This window comes from Pavona decussata, unplaced genomic scaffold (genome assembly GCF_977016875.1).
Source record: "Pavona decussata unplaced genomic scaffold, jaPavDecu1.1 SCAFFOLD_58, whole genome shotgun sequence".
NCBI lineage: Eukaryota > Metazoa > Cnidaria > Anthozoa > Scleractinia > Agariciidae > Pavona > Pavona decussata.
Window position 1 is genome coordinate 3916244 of NW_028145480.1, and position 23076 is coordinate 3939319.

The following is a 23076-nucleotide window of genomic DNA, read 5'->3' on the forward strand; positions in this document are numbered from 1 at the left end:
CTCGCGCGGTCCCACTCACCGTCTTAGTTCACACGCGCCCAAGGTCTGTTGCTCTAACACCGCGCGGGTTCGTGCTCCAGACCAATGTAACTATTTCAATAGGTCAATAGACCATTTCCGAGTTACTTTGAACCTCATTATGAAAGGGAGGCTAAGTGCAAAGTTTTTGTTATGAAAATAAGTTTTCATTCATATGCAAACAAAATTAATTTTCATATGAAAAGTTTTGCACTTAGGCTCGTTTTCATAGTGAGGTTCATAGCAACTCGGAAATGGCCTATTAAAATTGTCGGACAACCTCGACAAGACGGCAAGGTGATACGGTTAACTGAATAGCAACTTACCAGAACTCAACTATGGTTCATCCGTACTGAAAATGAATCACAGAGGCAAACGTTTATGGTTGTTTCACCCGTCCTATCGCACTGCCAAACGTGAAAGTACACCCGAATTACAAAAAAATTACAGTTACCCATACTACCCTATGGTCTTGTCTCGTAAGCTCAAAAGACATCCAAAAGGCCATTTCCCATTGAGTTGCTGTTAAATGTAACCTAATTATGAAAGCAAGGCTAAGTGCGAAGCTTTTCACACGAAAATTAGTCTTGTTTGAATGTGAATCAAAACTAATTTTCACAATAAAAACTTTGCACTTTGCCTTGCTTTCATAATGAGGTTCAATGCAACTCGGAAATGGCCCATTCACCATTGACAAAACCTCCAGAAATTTGCGGGTCGATTTATTAAAAAAAAAATAATAATAATAATTAAATAAAACTAAAAGTTTGCAAATATGTTTTGTTGCTAGTTAGATTTTTTCCTTTTGCTCCTCAAAACGTTGTCTTCTTGTGTCGGGGGTTTTATCAAAGCCAAGTGTCATATCTAGAATAAACGGGAAAAGAAAAACTTCAATACTCGTCGATTTCATTGTGTGGTTTTTTGAAGTGCAACTCAAACAGTCCTTCTCAGGACTACACTCGCCCGGCTGATCATAATTTACCTTCGCAAGATGCAACTCCTTGGTTTAAACCATTTTACAGTTTTAACCTTTTTCTGATTGTACTGAAGCCTGGTGAAGGCCACGTCTTTGCACGCCGGAAGAATCTATTGATGCCGGACCCGAGAGAAAGGCGGAAATCGAGGCTAAACTAACGATGCTTTGTTCTTGGCGGCGTATTAAGCTCGACAAATGATGGGATTTGATTTATTGATTAAAAAAAAAGTTTTACAGTTACAGCGGTATAGACTACTCGCTTATAGCAAACGGGAGAGACCTCAAGTGCTGATTACCAGGGATTCTGTATGCGATTCTGCGTTGGCGTCGATAAAGCTGGGTAGCAGACAGAGTGAACATAGAACATGCACGCTAAAGTTACCTTAGGGAGAGGGGAGGTGGTGGTGAGCTCAATTTGACAACTTTTACGCCTATATCGCATGCACTCCCCCTTAGGCCGACCGAAAATAGCAAAGTTCACAGCAAAAATCGCCAAAAAATCCACGTAGGCGACTTGCAATCGCACTTCAAATTGGCGCTAAAATCGCATCAAAATTTCCCAGTGAAAACCCTTAGAGGGCCAATAGCCTCCGATGTTAGATATGAAGAGACAAGACTACCCACACTTCGTTCCCAGTGACTGGATCTCGTTTGCGCACCACGCTCCCACTTCTGAGGACAGCTCGCCGTTTGCCTCTTTCCAGAGAAACAGCTACTACCAGATCGAGATTTTCCTGATAAGAAAATCAGCGAAAACAATCCGTTATTTGAGTTATTAATGAATGAGAGAGCATCGCGGTTATGCACTGCGAAAAGAAAGCCTAAAAAATTTTCTGAGCGAGATTTGAATCAATGACCTCTGCGATACCGGTGCAATGCTCTAGCGTAAACCCTGTGACTACTACTCTGTATACAGAGAGTAGTTAATCTAAATTTGCTGAGTTCCAGAACTGAGTTGGAGCTAGTTGTTAGGGGTATACCACTTACCGAGTTTCTGTTCATAGCCTTGCTAAGCTCCTCGTGCGCCTGCTCAACACTCACTCCCAGGAGACTGGTACCCTCAACATTTAACAACTGATCTCCACGCTGAACGCCACCTGAAGCAAGAAAGATGACGGCACTAGTGAACTTGGGTACAAAACCAGTGGGCCTTAACAACGCCGGCAATTAACTCCGTTTTACATAGCATGAAGCAACAGGGAGTCAAGTACTACTCCTCCCCCACCTCCTTGAATGGGATACTACTACTCACGTATCCTCCTTGAATGGGATATTACTCCCCCCCTACCCTATGAAAGGGGAAACTACTCCCTCCCTTCCCCTACCCAATGGAATGGGATACTAGTCTACTCCCCCCTACCCAATGGAATGGGACACTAGTCTACTCCCCCCTACCCAATGGAATAATAATAACAAATATTTGTATGGCGCAAATTAACATGTGCATATGATCAAATGGGCCTAATGGGATACTAGTCTACTCCCCCCTACCCAATGGAATGGGATACTACCCCGCCCGTACCCAATGGAATGGGATACTACTCCTATGTCCTCTCTTAAAATGGGATACTTCTCCTCCCACACCCCTTGTATGGATGCAACTCCTCCCACCCCTTCAGTGAGGTGTTACTCCCTCCCACCCCCTTAATTAAAGGCAAGCTATTGATCGCAGGGTACTTCCAGCATTTTGATAGTTCCCGTGACAAAATCTCTAATAGCTTTCTAATGGACAAGTCGCTATCCAGTGGATAAAATGTATTAGTTGGAGGACATTTTTATCCGCTGGATCAACTGAACAGTCAAGTCAAGCGGATTAAATGTCTGTCCACGTACCGTGCACAGCCACACAGCCATGTTCCTGAACCTCTTTCACGAAAATTCCGCCATCACGCTCCTCTAGCTCTAATCCTAAGTCTGACACCTACAGAAAAGAAACGAAGGGATGAAAAAAAAGGGAACGCTAAAACTAGCTGTGTTGTTGCACGATGCGTCAAGTGTTAAAAATGCGATGTTACAAAATGCGGCAAGTATTAAAACTGCAAAACTTCAATACAATATCTGATTGTTCTAGCCGAAAATTAAGAATCACCCTTCGGTAACTTTCAGTTACTAGCCACTGCCCTGAACCAGTAACTGAAATACAACAGTTGCAATTTTTTGAGGGAGATAAACAAAATACAACAGCCATCACCATTTTATTTACCTTTTCAATTGTTAGAAAATGAGCTGCTCTTCCCTCAAGCACGTCATCTTCAAACTGTCGCAAAGGAAACACATCATTTCTAAAATTATGTTCTGAACAATAGTAATTTATAAACGCACGGTCTCTCTGTAAACAGACAAGTTCTGGACGAGTAAAAAACAAATACCTGCGTGTTACTGTGATGCACAGGTGCGGGATGGACATCAGCGATCACGGTTTCTCCATGCTGGCTGTTACTGGGTCCTGAAACCACGATCTGGATACTGAAAAACAACAGGAAATATTAACATTAAAGCCTTGAGTTGCTGATTCAATTAGACTTCGTAAATACACCGCTAAGGTTATCGCTAGGAAGCCTAACCGGATAAACCTGCTAGCAACAGCTAGCTGAATTGCAAGTTTGCACAGTGTAAAAAATCCATTTCAGCCGTAAAGGGCTAACAAAATAGAAGACGGTGAGCAAAATGGGATATCACTCAAAACGTTTCATCAAATATATAATGCCGTTCTAGTTTTACGAATTTCCCCATTAACTACTTCCGAGGGTGCGTTTCTTTGGGATGATCCAGATCAGGATCAATGATCCAAGATCACTCGGATCATGGTGCATCAAAGGAACCGAGGAATTCTTGGCCAGAGTGGATTCGTCGGCTCTTTTTATGCACCATGATCCGAGTGATCTTGGATCATTGATCCTGATCTGGATCATCCCAGCGAAACGCACCCTGAATCATAGCCTCTTTAAGGAAAATTTTATATACCTTAGGATATTCACAACGACTCAATGGAAAATGTTTCTTTGATATTTGTCAAGCACCATTGGGCTACATGGAAATGGCGCTAAAGAATTAAAGCACTATTATTATTGTTGCTGAAACTTACGTCTCTGAAAATGCCGCTCTCTTGCGACTGTCAGTCAGCTCTTCCGACTGTCGTTCGTCAGATGGCTGAAGAGCGCTGAAAACTTCTCCACTTGCTGTTTTGGTTCCATGAAGAAGCAAAATAAAAAAAATTAAAAAATGAAAATTGAAAAATGAAATATGTAAAGTGAATGAAATGAATGAATTAAAAAATGAAACGTGAATTATTCGTGGTTACTTGGGATGTGGACCGCCCTTTTCGTCCTAACAACAGTTTACCAAGTTTGGGATTCTGTCAATAGATTTCAACCATGTAAAAGGCTTCCAAAAATCGGAAAAATTAGAGACTTTGTATGGATTTGGGGAACGCCATCTCAGAGTTAGAGACATTGAAATGGAATTTGGGCGACCTTTGACAGGCCACAGTCAGGTTACTATGCAATGAAACATAACCAAACTTGGAAAAACTCACTAATTTGTATGTGATCTTTCTGGCGATGGAGTTCATTTCATCATACGACGTAATTTGAACAATGTTTAAACTAGGGCACAGTCCCTTTACGAACTTCGGAAGGAGCAATTACCAGCAAGGAAAAAGGAAAAAAAAAACCTTGGACAGAGCTACACTGTCAAGTACATACAGAACCAATGAACCGGACTACGATCGTTCGTGTCTATACACGTAACCATAACATTTGTTTGTTTACTAGTTTGTTGTATCTTACCTGTTGCTGTGGTTGCTTGTGTAGATTCAGTCCTCGTCTCCATGTCTTCGCTCAGTTTTTGAAAGTGCATCTGCGCTTTTGCTTTTTCCAGTTTTTCTTTTTCCTCGGCTTTTCGAGTCAGCAGCTGAGTTTTGATGGCAAATTCTGGCACTTTGTCTTCCTGCTGTTTGGCAATTTCTGCCATGATAAATTCCTCGGCTTCCTGTTTGGAGAACATCGTGCATCAATAAGTTTTTTCCCCTCTTAAAATGCACGAGCTTTAAGCTTTAAGCCTCCTCCACAGGTAACTCTTTGGTAATAAAGCGCAGAAAGAAAGAGGACGAGTAAAGAGCTAGAGAGAGACTAACAAACTGAGGACAAAAGTCCGCCCCGCTGCCCATTCGTTTACCCCAGACATGGTACTCAATCAAAAGACAATTTCTCTTACACCTATAGGAGATGCTTTTCTTAATTCAGCTGGCCACTCGATGAAGTATTAGGGAGCTTTACCAATGACGACGGCGACGGCAATGAAAACGTCAAAAAAGCAACAGGCTTAATAACCAAAACAACAACTCTGGTCGTGGATTACATTTTTTGGTGCATTTCTTTTTCCATCACTGCACGACAAAGACGTGGTATTTCCTGATGGTACGTTTAATGAAGGACGTAAACACAAGACGACAAAGTTTTCTTCCTTTTTCTAAACTTGGGTGCGGTCTCCAAGAATTCAACTCCAGTTGGAATAATTGCGACACCGTTTAGAAAAAAAACAAAAAACAAAAAACGCGAATTCATTTTACTGAATAGTGACGTTTTCGCTGCAGTCGCCAACGACGTTCGTAAAGCTCTCTCGTAATATTTTCAGCCGGGAGAAAAATGGACGTTGATCCCGACAGAATTGAAACGCAGAACACAGTATGGAGTATGTGATTACTAAACTATACCAGTAATTGCTATCAAATATATGTGTATACTGTACCTTGCTATGTCTGAGAACAAGATGCAATTCCTTGAATGACTTCAGCAAGTATATCGCCTGTGTAAAAAGTTTTTAAAATATGAAACGACTTAGTCATGTGCTACAAAGAGATTCAAAAGTAGGTAGCCTTCAAGTTTCCATATTCTGAACTAAACTACAAGGGAAGATTAAAAAACAGCAAAAGCAAACAAACAAACAAACAACCTGCTCCATGAGACATAAGCAAAGTCTAAATAATTATCTACCTCTGAATATCTCAGTTTCATAATATTCTTGCCATTAACAGCGACTATTTGATCACCAATCTGGGAAGGAAACATGAAAACATGAATTACATTGTGTACATGTACTCTCACAGGCAGAGGTCAGCTGGCCACTATCACCACTGAAGCCTACATCAATTTCGGTAATTTGAATCCTTTAGCCAGAAATAATTAACATTCTATCATGAGCAGCAAGTACAGTCTACTTCTCGCCTTGCGGACACCTCGCTATTACAGACCCTCCGATAACACGGACAGCAGCTAAATCCCCTAAATCAAGCATCGATAACTCACCCTTACGCCAGTTTTGTCTGCCAGCGATCCAGATGTGACTGAAATAATAAAAAGCCCTTCTTTTCCTGGGATGCCATTGCGGACACTATAAATGGTAGAACAAGGTGGACCATTAAACATACGTAACATTTAATTCTAAACATTTGTACAACTTCCAACATGTATAACACTGATACAAGACTAGAAAGCATTTTCAAACTGGCACTGGTCATGTACATTATATTCTTACCTACAGCCAATTCCTTTAGGTCCAACAATCAAAGTCACTTTTTTGTCATCCGGAGCAGGTTCAAAGCGTGCGTTATCTAGGAAATCTCCCTCCTTGATTAGGTAATCCTACAAGTAAAATGTACTGCGGTCAAAACCATAACTGATACAGGGGCACCCAACGGATCGTTTCGGTAAATTATCTGCTCGGAAGGCCCTTCATCCCCTACAATTTTCTGCAGGGAATTTTCACCTCCAACTTTCGTGATATGGGAAATTTAAGGCCTAGTGTTTTCGGATTGATAAAAATGTCGTTTCGGGTACCGAAAAAAGGTCAGCTAAGATTTTCGGAAAGGAGATAAGACCTAAGGTTTTTGGGAAACGGACAAAGATGCCCTAATAATTTTGAAAAGACTCAGGTTGCCCTAGAATGACCGAACAGATAAAAATATTATAGCGCTGCCTAAAATGAACCTACAGAGCTTTATAGGCACTCCAGATAGCCTCAAATAGCGTTTCAAAGCATCTGAGAGAAAACTGTCATTGGGTGCCCCTGATAATAAATAGCTGAAGATACAGGAATATATTTTAAGGTACGTTTACTTTTTGGAGACACTAAGAGGTCATTTGGAAATAGCCCAAGAGGCTACAAGCCAGCTAAAAGATGAAAACTCAAAGGGGAAGTATCACAAAAAATTACTGTCATTTCAAAACCCAAAAATGATTGTCTGTCAGCAGAAACAACAAAATAATTGTCAAGTTTGTTGTAAATTATCACCCCTGTGCAATACAACTGTCGATTAGTGCCTCTGGCCAGAGACAGAGTAGGTCGGTATGGATTGAAAATTGAAAAATGTTAGGCTTATGCTTTTCAAGTTTTCGTATTTTTATTTCCAAAAAGCGCTAGAACAGATCATGAGTTGTTCCTTTCAAGAATTGAGTTGATTTCTTTCCTCTTGTCATTCTAGAATTATTTTATAGCTAAGTGAAGATCTTATTTTATCATTTTCAACAAAAGATATCAAAAACCCCATGATACTTTCCCTTTTTTAAACAATGGGCGAAGCTAGGAAAGTCATACATTAAAATAGTGATTTTTGACTGGGCTGAAAACCTGATGTTAGCAAGAAAAGGAAATGATTTTAAATTGGATTTCACCTATCAATTACTAACCAGTAAATCTGGATGATAATAGACATTCTCTTTTCCTTCAGCAGTTTCCCAGCTGATAACATCATGTCTGTTACAAAGCATTTATTCAATAATTAGTAATTATTAAAAGATGGATCATTGGAGAATGCAATTCCATAGTTTTGATTGGCTTTTAGCACCCATGGGATATCAGTCATTATTAAAAACTGGATCATTGTATAATGCAATTCCAGGGTTTTGATTGGCTTAGTGGCCATGGTGTATGAGCCATTATACCATGCCCGAGAAATAGCGACCATAAATTGTTTTCTGGTTGCTCTTGAAAAGGAAATCAGCAAGCTAAGGCCTACCAATATTACTTGATTGTTTTTAATAAAACAATTATTCCACTTGCGCTTGTTGGATATGAAATGATTATAGCCACCTCGGCGCTACGCGCCTCGTTGGCTATCTACCATCTCATATCCAATGCGCGCTCGAGGAATACTTGTTAATTATACCACGCCCGAGAAATAGAGCCATTTATAATCGTCTTCTTGTCTTTCTTGAAACATGAAATCAGCAAGATCTTATTTATCACCCTGATACTAGTAAATTCTCCCAACTTGAACTATGTGAAATGGATGGAGAAAAGTCAGGAGAATATGTATTTGGATGCTGGCAGGCGTTTCTCAAAGCCCCTGGAGAGCTTTCAGGCCCAAAAAGTGTTTTTCCTATCGCTTTTCTACAGAGTTACCAGTTGCTTTTCATTCAAACTAACTCAGTGTGTTTCTTAATTTTGAAAAACTTAAAATGTTACTTCCAAAATTATCAAAAATTTGCTAATTTTTGGTAATCAACTTTGTGCAGGTAAAATAGTTTTATTTGGGAGTTTTGGAAACGCATGCCGGGGACATGTATGATTAAATATTGAAAGCACTTACATCTTGCATGGAACCTTCCCTGTGGCTGTCAGTGGGATGAAAAGTAGGTGATGATACAAAAAAAAAAAAAAAACAAAAAAAAAACAAAACAAAACAAACAAATAAAAAAAAAAAAGAAATAAAAAATTAAGACTTTTTTATTATATTATCAAAGGATAACATCTTACTGGTATGATCATTAATTTTAAATTACATGTAGTAAAGAGAAACATTTAAGTTTTCAGACAAGAAAAAAACTCAACTTCTGTCGGGCCAATAAAGAAATGGTCGTAACATGAGGAGCTACAACATTCAACAAGGTTCAACGAGGTGACTGTATCGAAAGGTTTTCCTGTACTACTTGTGCAAAATGGTTGAAATATGGATTTTGACATACAGTACCCAAAACACGCATTTGAAACTACATGTAAAACAAGCTGTTCTCTTTATATTAAGAGATAATGCCATCAAGTGATAAAGTAGTTTCTCGAACTCATTAATAATTCATCAAGAGAAAACATGTGACCGTGGTTTGGATATGTGTTCCTAATTACCATAAAATTTTGCTAACTCTAGCCTTAGCTTGAATTTCTCCAAAAATTATTGATCCTTTGAGAAGCCATATCAAACACTCAAAAGTGTGTTTCCTGAGATGTCCAAACACCTCAAAGTCGTTTAAAAAAACTGGGCTGCGCCTCGTTTTTTCAACCTACTTCTAAGTGTTTGGATATCAGATGAAACACGCTTCCTCGTGAACGTGTCTGATATATTACATAAACTTTAGTTACTTTCCATGATCAAAATACTCACTCCGCACTTTAAGGAGAAGATTTTTCCGAGACCTTAAAATGTTGACCACCTCTCCATGTGTTGATTCGGCGATGTACAAGCCATTAATACTTAAAATTTCATCACCAGCCTGGAATGAAGTTTAAATAGACCACTCTTCAGAAAATTTCCTGTCATTGCCATATACAGATAATATCCTAAACCTAAAATTAAAATATTGGACTGCAGCAGGCACCTAAAGTTAAATAAGATACAAGAACTTGAGAAAACCTATTACAGTCGAACCTCGATTATCCGGACTCATCGGGACCTCGGTAAATAGTCCCGATAATCGAAAATATGAATATTAATGAGATAGAAATGTAAACAAAAGATTACAGCAAAGAAAACGTCATTATAATTATGAAATCTACACAGCCTGTATGTATTTACAAATAAAAACTTTTAGTTCAGGTATTGTCTCGTTGCACTTGCAAATTTTGAAAAGCGCACAGGATAATATGCTGTTTCAACAGTCTTTTGAAAGGATTATTGGGCTTTTTGAGACTTTTAGTTTTCAAGATCACAACTAATTAATATTCATGAAAAAATTGGGACCAGTGAAAAAAGTCCGGATAATCGAATAGTAGATGTATAATCGAGGTCCGGATAATCGAGGTTCGACTGTACTAAAATTAAAAGTAATAATAATTAATTACATTGGTGCCATTGTCATATAATTTTTATATAAACGTGAGGACTGTGTGGAGCAAAGGGTAAAGTTTTTTTTACAGAGATCAGTGTCAAGAATCTTGGTCAGATCAGCTTTGTGAATAAAGAATTTAAATTGTTTTAGAGATGAAATGTTTCTGGCTTCAGTGGGGAGATTGTTCCATAGTTTCTCACCTGCGCACTGGGGGGAATATTTTCCGAAGGTGACAGAGATAAAGTGAGGAAGAAATCAGCCTTTCTTAAGTTATAGGGGGAGTCAGGCTAGTTAAGAAGCGATCACACTCTGATTCTATGTGATAATAACTTATGCTTAACTTTGAACATAAGAATTGAAATGTCTTGTAGTCGGTAGATTAAAATGTGGAAGTATAGCTGCTTTAATGTACAGCTGTAGCTTCACATCTGTTGGGATTAGGTTCCTTATAGTGTCATTGGAACCACAAATTATCCTCCAACTTGCTTTCTGGCATATGCTATTAATTTTAGACTCTGATCATACATGTGCGCTAGGCACAATTACCACTTGATGACATCATTCTGCATGTACATGTACATGTATACTCTAATCACAAACTCTGACTACATTAATCAAAATGCAATTTTTGAGTGCCCAGTGTATAAATTAATGGAATCAACCAAGCTCAGTTTGTGATCAATTTGTCAAAAATGTATCACGAACTGAACTTCGGCAATCACATTAAATCCAACAGAAAATTCCTATCCCCAACAAAGTCCCCTGTTCCTCTTTCAAACTCCAAAAGTGATCCTCACTATCTCTAGTATACCCCCCCACCGAACCCCTGTAGCTTCTGGACCCAGATGTCATTTGATGAAAAGAAAGTTTATTCACAAATTCACAAATCCAAGTGAAAAGAAGATAAATGAGGTTTTCCCTTTCTAGTTTATCTCCTGATAAGTGCAAAATGCAAATTTTACATTGCCCATCATATTATTTAATGGGATTGACGAGGCTGAGTTTGTAATCAATTGTCACACTTAAAATGGATGACAAACTGAAGTTCGGCAATCACATTAAATCGAGAAGAATATTTCTATCCCCAACAAAGTCCAGTGTTGCTCTTTCAAACCCCAAAAGTCCATGCTGTCACTAGTGTACAGTCATGTACCTAACTACCCCCCCTCTCCAGTAGCTCCCTGAATACCTCAGCCAGCATTGGCAACGTCTTTCCCTTTCTCTGTGGCGCGGTAAAGATGTTTTCGGTTGTTATCCATCCAGGCTTAAAATTCCACACAACCGCACAATCTGCAATTGTCAGACGCTGTTGCTTCTTTTGGTTAATTCTTCCTCTACGTGAGGCAGGTTTTTTCGGTGTTGCTTGACTCATTGAATTTATTCCTCTTTAAAAAGGACACGTCCTACATTTTACAGAAAAAACAAACGCTCGTCCTTTCCAAATCACCGCTAAATTGGACGTACGAAACTTCGCAAAGAGAAAACGGCTGAACATGACAACACAACAAATTTCACGAGAAAATCAGGCATCCAAAGTCAAGCAATTTCTGTCACCTCAGTGACATTGTACGACCCCCCGCTTAGAACGAATTCATTGTATGAAAAGCCGACAGTCGTTTTCTTGCCTCACACGCCCTACGGGTGTGTGAGGCTCACGCGCTTCACACGCGAGGATCACGCTTACCGCGCTTCGTGCCTTCCGAAAATGACTGTTTTGCAGTCTAACAATAATTAAAATACAAACCTCACCTGTAGAATTCTGAATAATCAACCCCCTCTGAATATAACTTGCGCCCCCCCCCCAACTCCCAATACCAACTCCCAGTAGCAAGCAGCCCTCGCACCTGAACATACAGTAAGCCCATGCACTGCTATGAAACAATGTACGATGTAAAAGTACATGTAGCTGTTTTAATTGGGCCGTTTGATAGATACACTGTAATATTATAAAGAATTATTATTAAAAACTGGATCACTGTATTATGCAATTCCAGGGATTTGATTGCCTTAGTAGCCATGGTATATGAGCCATTAAACAACTGTATGCCCAAAAACTAGTGACCATTAAAATTGTCTTCTGCTTGTTCTTGCAAAGCAAAATCAGGAAGATCTAGCAATATTTTGTGATTGTCTTTAATAATAAAAACAAAAAATTATTATTCCACTCATGCTTGTTGGATAATGATGACATGATTATAGCTAACTCGGCGCGCTCCATGCCTTGTTGGCTATCTATCATCAATGTGCGGTTGTGGAATAATAATTCTTGTTATATGTTATTTAAACATTAATATTTCTATGTTTCAAGCTGATTTTCTTGTCATGCTCAATCCAAAAATCTCTCCTAAGCAATAAATATCAATGCTCCCATGAAAACAAGTTTTCCCAAAAATTATGCGGAAAACCCCAGACCTTGCAACAATAATACATGTACATGTACAACTGTAATTGGCAAGTACCAAGGTTGCCACCCTTCCCTTGTAATTAGTTTGATTTACATGTATACAGACAGGCATTAACTACAGTGGAATGCCGAATTTCAAACCTCCTAGGGAAACTGAATTTGGTTTGAAAAATCAGGAGTTCCCAAAAAAATCGGACCAGAGCAAATCTAAGGGAAACAACTTTAAGTTCAAAGAATCGGGAGTTTAAAAAAATTCGAGGGCTAGAATAATCGAGATTCTACTGTACTGGGTAGCAATGTACCTTCAATCCAACAATATCAGCTTGTGAGCCTCTTGTAACAAGAGACACAAAGATTCCAACACTGTGCTCTCGACCTAAACATTAAGAGACATTAAATACAGTGTGTTTTAAAAAAGTGATCTTATCAGTTGTAATAACTTTTATTAATTAATATTTAAACAGTTCTAGACTTTTTTGTTGGAATATCTCAATTAACAATAGGTAATGTTAATATTGTATTACTGTAAGTAATTTGTTAGTATTGTAAATAATGTACATGTAGTATTAAAAAAAACAAAAAAAAAAAGTTCAAAACTTACAACATGTATGTGCACCACTACTTGTGTATTAAAAAAAGTGCACTGCATTTTAATATACAGCATAGTTATAAATATACTGAACCAAATAAGGTCGTGTTTGATTGACCGCATTCCGAAATAAGAATACTGTAAGAGGAATAGCTGTTAGATTTCTCTTTTAGGTAAATTTGGGAAGACATATCAAAGGTTCGGTGACACACGATGACTTAAGAGCCATGTTGTATTCCAGTAACTCCTATTAACCTTTTATGAGAGAATTTTTCTAGTAATAATCATATGTATTTCTATTCCGGAATAGGGTCAATCAAACGCACCCTTAGTTTACCTCCTCGGATACTAAAACCAATGCCTCCATTTCCAAAATGTTGAACCCTGATAAGACGTATTCCATCACTGAAAGGGATAACTAATTATCAGATCATGTTGAGGTTGTGGATTATATTTTATATAGAGACTTGTACCATAATATGACAAACAGCCTTTCAAGGTCAGCCGACTGCAGAGAACACAGTATAACTACCACATATACAGGTAAGTAATGTTATTTTCTTTGAGTGCTTATTTCCATAACCTTATTATTAGAGTGGAAGATTCATTCCTACAACTTAATTAATGATTGCTATCATTTTCTTTTCTGTGTACACCCTTCCGCTGGTTCTGCCTGAATGCATCACGTTTCAATAATTTGAAATCAAAATAATATTAACGATGTTCAAATAGGAATTCAAGACAAGTATTATGACTAAGAAAATAACTGTTTAGTTTGGAGCTCAAACTAAGTGCATTTTGTTAACCAGTGCTCTCATGTACAACTATGTGAGTACATCCCTGTGTGAGTGAGGATGACTTAATGATTTAGTACTAACAATACATACATGTATAGAAAACTGATAGAATAAAAATACACAGGCAAGTAAAAACTAACGATATAATATTCCGACGTTTCGGCGACGTCATGACGCCATTCTCAAGGAATGAATAATACAAGCGAGTTCAACAGAGTAAGATCTTAGATTTGCATTAATGGGGTAATTTAAATAAATGCTTTGGCGCGGATCGAATCTGTTTGTACATTCAAGTGTGGTCTTAATTGTTTGATGTACAGCATTTCGTGAATTCAACAATCAAATTTGTTCCTGCATTTTTCAGTACTTTGAAACAGCTAAGGAGGTCTTTACTTACCTGTGTACTGTATTTTTTAAAGCATTATTAATTAGAATAAAAATAATAAAAGTTCATTAATTATACAAGTCACTGTACCTTGGTGACTTGGGAATCAAATTCAGATATGAAGTAGTATCAGTTGGTTTTATCAAATATCTGAAGTAAAAAGAAAGATGTTGTTAAATGTATACAGGCAATTACATGTAACAAGGCAAATGAACATGAAAATTCTAGCCAACATACACACATAATTATGTATATACATTTAAGCATACTGGCATCTTTTCTCCATGCACTGAGAGCACTTTGTCTGATCAGGGGTAGCCCATTAGCTCCGGATCTGATAGCAGGAATCTTACAGTCTGATGTTGATTTATAAATTTTGTATGGGATTAGCTTAAAAGATACAGCCATAAAATGCATCTAGACTTTGCAATGTTGTCCATCTTCCCATACATTTTGCTTTTTCGGCCTAGCTTTCTTTGCATGGGTGTGGAATTTGCCGTAATTTTCTTAAGATAGTGAAATTTTTAAAGTTATTTTTAATCTCTTTGAAACGTTTGGAGCCTTTCGAAAAGGAAAACTGAAAAAGAAAAAAATTAAATTCTCTGCCCTGACCAGCGCATAAACTTGTAACCACCAGATTGCCATGTTCTGACCAAGTGAAACCTGGAGGTCTGGGGTGGGTGGCCAACACAAAAAAACACAGCAAAATGAAAAAAAAAAAGTATCACTAGAAGCATCATGGCACATGTGACGGCTGCTTACAAGCACACTGAAAGGGGAGGGAAGATTATGTAAAGTTCTGTATGTGTATAACTTTGACTTGTCAATAATTATTTTTTAACCTCATACATGTATGACACTGATACAGTACATGTAGATCTAACTTTCACAAACTTCTGCCTCTCCCAGTGCCTCTAACCCCTGTTTCCTGAGAAAAACTTGGTAAAGCTATTTACACCATATAATAAAGTACATGTCTTGTCATTCCTCTAATCAGTAAAAGATAAAAATACCAAATATTTACACACAGCGTTGTGGGAGAAAAATGTAGTGATTTGAAAAATATTCGGTTTAACACTATTTGTACATGTACCTTACCTTACTTCTCTGAAGAGTGGATATCTCTTAGGAGTGTTGATAACAGATTTCAGATCAGTGATGAGCTTTTGGACTGAGTTAGACCTAAAGATTAAATTTTTAACCAAAAATATGCAGTTATATTTAAGTCCTTGCCACATCCACTGAAACTACACGTACTGTATATTAAGACTTCTATTATTGTTCAACGTCAGACATGATTTTACACAAGTTACAGTGTCCTATACAGTCCCAGTCCTACAGTGTATGAAGCCCACAAAATAATTTAAGGGAGCTAAATACATTGTAACAAGTTTCTGGCAGTGATAGGAGGGGTGGGAGATATTTAAAAGAGATGAAAGGAGGGGAGTGCAGATAGTACAGTGGAACCTCGATCTTATGATATGGCAAGGGGACAGCAAAATCATATTGTTAGATCGGGATTTCGTTGTAAACGAACTTCCGATTTATAAATAACTTTTGCTGGAACACAGAATGTCGATTGTTAAATCGGGAATATTATTAGATCGACGATCATAAAATCATTGTTCCACTGTATGTAAGTTTAACAATGCAGGCTCATACATCCATTGCCTCGATGAAGACCACTTTAGTCATGTTTGGGTTGTGCAGATGGCTGAATAGGCCGTCATCCTTGCATGGAAGGTTTGGTGATAGTTTGGACAAGGGATAAGGAGGACATATTCTGGGGGATCGCTGGGTCAAGCTTTGCTGGCCAGTCTTTCATGCACCACCACTACAGTTCTGTTGGCCTTGCACAGTCCATGGTGGTCTGTTCCCAGATGTCTGGGTTGATGCTGAATGCCTTGAGGGCACTCATGTCCAATACACCCAATCTTAGTCGAATCGTCAGTGAGCGAAGACGATTCGACTCACCAGAAGTCAGGTCGTGAATAAATGCTTCGCAAGGCCTCTATCGATCGATTCGTTTGCCCTTACAGTCGACCCGTCTTGCCGGAAGTCGATTCGCTTGCGGGAATCGATCGATTCGTTTGCCCTTGCAGTCGATCCGTCTTACCGGAAGTCGATTCGCTTGCGGGCTATGAGGGAGGGCAGAAAATGCCGACGATTCGACTCCATCGCTCGAATTGATCAATTCGTTTGCCCTTGTAGTCGACGAAGACGATTCGACTCACTGGAAGTCAGGTCGTGAATAAATGCTTCGTAAGGCCGCTATTGATTGATTCGTTTGCCCTTGCAGTCGACCTGTCTCGCCGGAAGTCGATTCGCTTGCGGGCCATGAAGGAGGGCAGAAAATGTTGACGATTCCACTCAATTCGACTCGAATCGATCGATTCGTTTGCCCTTGCAGTCGACCCGTCTTACCGGAAGTCGATTCGCTTGCGGGCTATGAGGGAGGGCAGAAGTGTCGACGATTCGACTCGATTCGACTCGAATCGCTCGAATTGATCGATTCGTTTGCCCTTGTAGTCGACCTCTCTTACCGGGAAGGTAACAAAGAAGGCAGGTAGAAAAGCGTGTATATGCTCGTTCTTAAAGCGTTTGTGCGGGAAAGAGCGTATACACGAGAAAGGAAATATACATCAACCTTCCTCGTTCTTAAAGCATTTGCGCGAGAAAGAGCGTGGGAACGAGAAAGGAAATATACATCAACCTTCCTCGTTCTTAAAGCGTTTGCGCGAGAAAGAGCGTGGGCACGAGAAAGGAAATATACATCAACCTTCCTCGTTCTTAAAGCGTTTGCGCGAGAAAGAGCGTGGACACGAGAAAGGAAATATACATTAACCTTCCTCGTTCTTAAAGCGTTTGCGCGAGAAAGAGCGTGGGCACGAGAAAGGAAATATACATCAACCTTCCTCGTTCTTAAAGCGTTGCGCGAAAAAGGAAATATATATATGAACATCCCGGAGAGAGCGAATATAGATGAACCTCCCTGAGAAAGGAAATATACATGAATATTCCTCGTTCTTAAAACGTGTTAGACCGTGCGACGAAATTTACATAAAACCTTCCTTGAGTTCCTGAGGGCCTGGGGACAAGGCTGCGATTTTCAGCAAAGGACGCGTGCATGTGAACTATAGCTGGCTTTATGAAAGACCACATGCGGTTATTTCGGTTTTCTTCTGATCTTAATTTTGTGAGAAGAAGTTTTTTTAAATTATCTGAGTTGACGTCAGTTGTTAAGAGATATGCGTGTGGAGAAAAAGAGGTCATTGTCAGTGGGAAGCGAAAGAATTTGGATGGCGACGAGATCTTTGTTGGTGAATCGGAGAGCCTTTTTTATTTGTATCCAACTGAACATTTTTATTCATCAAAACAGTTAACCAGCAGTTACTGTTTTTACAAATTTTGTTATAGTTGTGATTATTTGGGAATAGGACTTTCTGTCATCCAATTCTGTCTGTCATCATACTCGTGAATAACAATCACAGAACAAATTAGACTCTACTCACTCCTATTACCATATTACCCTATTTCCAGCAACAATCCGCCTTCCGGTTAAAAGAACGCCTGCGCGAAAGTTTGAGCAGTGATTTTGAATTAAGATTTTTTGCCAGAAGTGCTTATAATCTAATTCCTACACCGTTTCCTAACGACAAGTAACCATAGCCTTTCCGCTTGCTGCGCCTAAAGGTCGATTTCCACTGTCGCGTAAATTTAAAGTGCGTACGGGCGTGAATTTCATGACTGGCTTTACTTACCGGAAGTCGATTGGCTAGACACTTGATAAAAACACGGCAAGCCAGCCTTGGGGGAGGGTAGAAAATGTCGACGATTCGACTCGATTCGACTCGAATCGATCGATTCGTTTGCCCTTGTAGTAGATCCGTCTTACCGGAAGTCGATTGGCTAGACACTTGGTAAAAACACGGCAAGCCAGCCTTGAGGGAGGGTAGAAAATGTCGATGATTCGACTCGAATCGATCGATTCGTTTGCTCTACAATCGACCCGTCTAACCGGAAGTCGATTGGGTCAACCTATGGCATATGCGTCATGCTGTAAAAAAACGATACAAGAAGCAGAGACCGATACAACGTAGAAATACGGTTTAAAGGTTACTATATTTCGGCTGGCCAAACCGAGCCTTCTTCAGGTACAATGGAAATTTACATTGGGACATACGCTTATATAGCTGACAAATATTTGCGCAATAGCAGAACTACGTTAAACTAAATTGATTGACAGTATAAAATATGAAGCAAATGAAATAATAAACCGCGCGCGGTGTGTAAATCTGTCACGCGTGTAAGGTATGTTTACGCGTCAGATTTGCAGATTGTTTTGAGGAAATTCTCTCTTTACTTGAAGTAGTGGCCCGGATCTGTTTGAAACAGGCTTGAAAAATTGTAGTTTACTGAGACAACCTCTGTTTAAAGAAAAATTATCTGGCTACGCTTGGAGAAGGGTGGGTTTTCAGGCCTGGAAGCTTACGTATGCGCGCGCGTGCAAATTTATTTACGCGCGGCCTTTCATACATCGACTCTAATTTTATTTACCATGTTTACGCCCGTATCGACTACAAGAGCAAACGAATCGATCGATTCGAGTCGATTCAAGTCGAATCGTCGACATTTTCTACCCTCCCTCAAGGCCGGCTTACCGTGTTTTAACTAAGTGTCTAGCCAATCGACTTCCGGTTAGACGGGTCGACTGTAAGGCAAACGAATCGATCGATTCGAGTCGAATCGAGCCGAATTGTCGACATTTTCTACCCTCCCTCAAGGCTGGCTTACCGTGTTTTAACTGTCTAGCAAATCGACTTCCGGTTAGACGGGTCGACTGTAGGGCAAACGAATCGATCAATTCGAGTCGAATCGAGTTGAGTCGAATCGTCGACATATTTTACCCTCCATCAAGGCTGGCTTGCCGTGGTTTTACTAAGTGTCTAGCCAATCGACTTCCGGTAAGACAGGTCGACTACAAGGGCAAACGAATCGATCGATTCGAGTCGATTCGAATCGTTGACATTTTCTACCCTCCCTCAAGGCTGGCTTACCATATTTTAACTAAGTGTCTAGCCAATCGACTTCCGGTTAGACGGGTCGACTGTAAAGCAAACGAATCGATCGATTCGAGTTGAATCGTCGACATTTTCTACCCTCCCTCAAGGCCGGCTTACCGTGTTTTTACTAAGTGTCTAGCCAATCGCCTTCCGGTAAGACGGGTCGACTACAAATGCAAACGAATCGATCGATTCGAGTCGAATCGTCGACATTTTCTACCCTCCATCAAGGCTGGCTTGCCGTGTTTTTACTAAGTGTCTAGCCAATCGACTTCCGGTAAGACGGGTTGACTACAAGGGCAAACGAATCGATCGATTCGAGTCGAATCGTCGACATATTTTACCCTCCCTCAAGGCTGGCTTACCGTGTTTTTACTAAGTGTCTAGCCAATCGACTTCCGGTAAGACGAGTCGACTACAAGGGCAAACGAATCGATCGATTCGAGTCGAATCGTTGACATTTTCTACCCTCCATCAAGGCCGGCTTACCGTGTTTTTACTAAGTGTCTAGCCAATCGACTTCCGGTAAGACGGGTCGCCTACAAGGGCAAACGAATCGATCGATTCGAGTCGAATCGTCGACATTTTCTACCCTCCATCAAGGCCGGCTTACCGTGTTTTTACTAAGTGTCTAGCCAATCGTTTTCCGGTAAGACGGGTCGACTACAAGGGCAAACGAATCGATTCGAGTCGAATCGAGTCGAATCCTCAACATTTTCTACCCTCCCTCAAGGCTGGCTTGCCGTGTTTTTACTAAGTGTCTAGCCAATCGATTTCCGGTTAGACGGGTGGACTACAAGGGCAAACGAATTGATTCAAGTCGAATCGAGTCGAATCGTCAACATTTTCTACCTTCCTGCAAGGCTGGCTTGCCGTGTTTTTACTAAGGGTCTAGCCAATCGACTTCCGGTTAGACGGATTGACTACAAGGGCAAACGAATCGATCGATTCGAGTCGAATCGAGTCGAATCCTCGACATTTTCTACCCTCCCTCAAGGCAAGCTTACCATGTTTTATCTAAGTGTCTAGCCAATCGTTTTCGGTAAGACGGGTCAACTACAAGGGCAAACGAATCGATTCGAGTCGAATCGTCGACATTTTCTACCCTCCCTCAAGGCTGGCTTGCCGTGTTTTTACTAAGTGTCTAGCCAATCGATTTCCGGTTAGACGGGTCGACTACAAGGGCAAACGAATTGATTCGAGTCGAATCGAGTCGAATCGTCGACATTTTCTACCCTCCCGCAAGGCTGGCTTGCCGTGTTTTTACTAAGGGTCTAGCCAATCGACTTCCGGTTAGACGGATCGACTACAAGGGCAAACGAATCGATCGATTCGAGTCGAATCGCCATAATCCCAGACGAATCGAGTCAGATTGGGTGTATTGGACAACCCTCCTTGAGGGATGTACATCTGGCCCCGGTTCCTGGAAAGCCGATTAGCGCTAATCGAGGATTAAATCGCCTTAACCCAGGAATAAAATTTATCCCATGATTAGTTTCTGTTCCTGAAAGCAATCAAGATTTTTCCGCACACTTTCTGTTATGACAGACATTTCGTTGATAGAAAAATTTGGTTTTCTTTTCCTCTCGGCCTTAATCTCAATTTCATTTTCCGCCATTTTCCTTTCCTTCACTTTTTCTCTCGCGCGAAATGGAAACGTCTCGTGCCAGATTTTCGAAAAACTGGTTAATCCGGTTTGAACTGTCACTAATCCAGGATTAGTTAATTGAGGAATAAATCCGCTTTCAGGAACGTTCTTTTATTCCTAGATTAGTTATCCTAAGAATAAAAAATTTAATCACCGTTTAACCGTTAATCGGGGGATAGTTTAATCGGCTTTCCAGGAACCGGGGCCTGGTGTAGAGTGGGTGCATTGCTGGGAGTGGGACTAGAGTGTAAGTTCAAAGTCAAAGAATTTTGAAGATCTCAGAGAAGTGCGCCCTGTTACACAAACTTATAATAATGAACAAACTTTTCACAACCATCAATTAAATTAAAATCAAACCCCCTAAACTGTACATATATGAGTGTGTTTGTATTGCCACCTACATCATACAGTACATGAATGCAGATGCTCTTTAGGCTCGTAAGGAATGCATGACAAGCCAAAAGAGTGCCTGTCTTTATAGGAGGGTATTGTTCTTACTGTCATTTTTAATTTTTCACTCCAGAAATGATACAATCTGTACTTTTTTTGGGAAAGATTTCCGTACAGCCCCATATAATTTATTAATTATACGTGCACCACTACTAGCTAATGTGCCGATCAAATCGAAACTTCAACATCTCCCCCCTGAGCAAACCCCGGGCATTTGACTATTCTCTGTGCCCGGGGGTGGGGAATTTGACCTTGCCCGGGTGGGGTGGGGAAAATTGAACCGGAAGTGTCAGGTTTCAAATCGCTTTTTGGGGGGGCGCCGAAGTCGCTAACAGCTATAAATACGTGTTTGGACGAGATGGAGGAGTTTAAAGGAAGAGATACAGCATTACAAAAAAATGTTACAAAAAAAGGTCTTCAAAAGTGAGATGCTTAAATATTAATTCGTAAAATAAATTGTATATAAACGATGTAGATTTTTTATACAATGAGTCAAGCTGCGGCTTTGTCCTGCAGTGAATAGTGAAAGAAATAAACACTGTCGAATGAAAAACCGCTTTGGCTTAAGTTGCAGAATATCCTGCCACTCGAACAGCATTCTACGTAGCCGGCTAACTAATTAATATGTATTTCTAGTTCTTCAAACGATGTAGTTTTTTATGCAATCAGTCCAGCTGCACCTTTCTCCCGCATTTGTGTCTGCAGAGGTTTTTAGAATAGCCATAAAACAGCAGAAAAAAAAAACATTGTCCAATGAAAAACCGCTACTTTGGCTTAAACTGCAGAATACCCTGCTACTCGAACAGTCTACGTAGCCGGCTAACTCATTTTAAATATGTTATTATGTATTTCTCGTTAAACAACCTTCGCCGTGTTTCGGAGTTAGAGCAGCTTACGCTTGCTGATTGACATTGTCCGACTTGATAAATTCAATTTCCAATCATCAGTTTCAATGTTAAAGTTGTGGTTTTTGTAGTAACTCATGACAGGAGCCGACAACGATTGTTCTTTTGGAGGGGCATTTGAACACCATTTTGGCCCGACGGGGCGGGAATTTGAACGATCCAATCTTCAAAAGTTCAAATGCCCGGGGTTTGCCCGGGGGGGGGGGATGTTGAAGTTTCGAGTTGATCGGCGCATAATATATCATACTAGTTTAAGTCAAGAAATCTGTAAGCCTACTTAAACTGAATTGACGTATGGGGCTATGCAGAAATCTTGCCAAAAATAAAATTAGGCTCATAAAATATGCTGTGTGATGACGGATTCAGTCGATGCGATAGTTGCATGATTCCTCAGCTCAGCCTAGTGATAAGTCTTAAAAATTGATCAAAATGTTCAATTCTTACTCTTGGTATTCCTTGAGAGCGTCATAAAACGCAGCTTTTTCTTCATCATTCTCGATCAGCACCCTAACCTAAGGGGTATAAAAAATAGAAAAGCTTAATTAGATTCTTTCAGACAGCTTACATGATTGTACAGGGTATGACACTCGATCGTTCATGTTGAGATTCCTCGAATGGAAACTTTACCTTATTTTTAAACTCTGTAGCGTGTTTAGACAAAGTATGACGACTCTCCTGCTCAAACCCTCGTCTCATGTTCCTTGAAAAAAGCGCAGAAAGTCTTTAAGTAATAACTATATACAGAGGCCGCCATCATAATTCCAGCATGAAAGTGAGGAGATCTGGGTACGAGATTAGCC

At 39.9% G+C, this 23076-nt stretch overlaps 1 protein-coding gene across 1 annotated transcript; it reads right to left on the minus strand.

Moving 5' to 3' along the window:
• Positions 1-716: 716 nt before the first annotated feature.
• Positions 717-23059, minus strand: LOC146479757 (harmonin-like). Its single transcript, XM_085110554.1, has 21 exons — positions 22904-23059; positions 22721-22788; positions 15309-15392; positions 14301-14360; positions 13366-13433; positions 12742-12815; positions 9372-9480; positions 8583-8607; positions 7681-7747; positions 6530-6636; positions 6301-6385; positions 5989-6048; positions 5744-5800; positions 4783-4984; positions 4080-4173; positions 3364-3460; positions 3198-3251; positions 2828-2915; positions 1982-2091; positions 1619-1728; positions 717-882 (listed from the first exon to the last, which is right to left on the minus strand). Exons 1-21 carry the CDS (start codon positions 22970-22972, stop codon positions 864-866), a joined length of 1707 nt encoding a protein of 568 aa, XP_084966680.1. The 5' UTR covers positions 22973-23059; the 3' UTR covers positions 717-863.
• Positions 23060-23076: the final 17 nt, after the last annotated feature.

Excerpts from the sequence above, each read along its gene's own strand:
- LOC146479757 (XM_085110554.1), bottom strand. The coding sequence starts at position 22,972 with ATGAGACGAGGGTTTGAGCAGGAGAGTCGTCATACTTTGTCTAAACAC. Across the intron at positions 8,608-9,371 it reads TCTTCTCCTTAAAGTGCGGA|CCACAGGGAAGGTTCCATGC; the intron begins GTGAGTATTTTG and ends TCCCACTGACAG. Across the intron at positions 1,729-1,981 it reads AGGCTATGAACAGAAACTCG|GAAAATCTCGATCTGGTAGT; the intron begins GTAAGTGGTATA and ends TTTTCTTATCAG.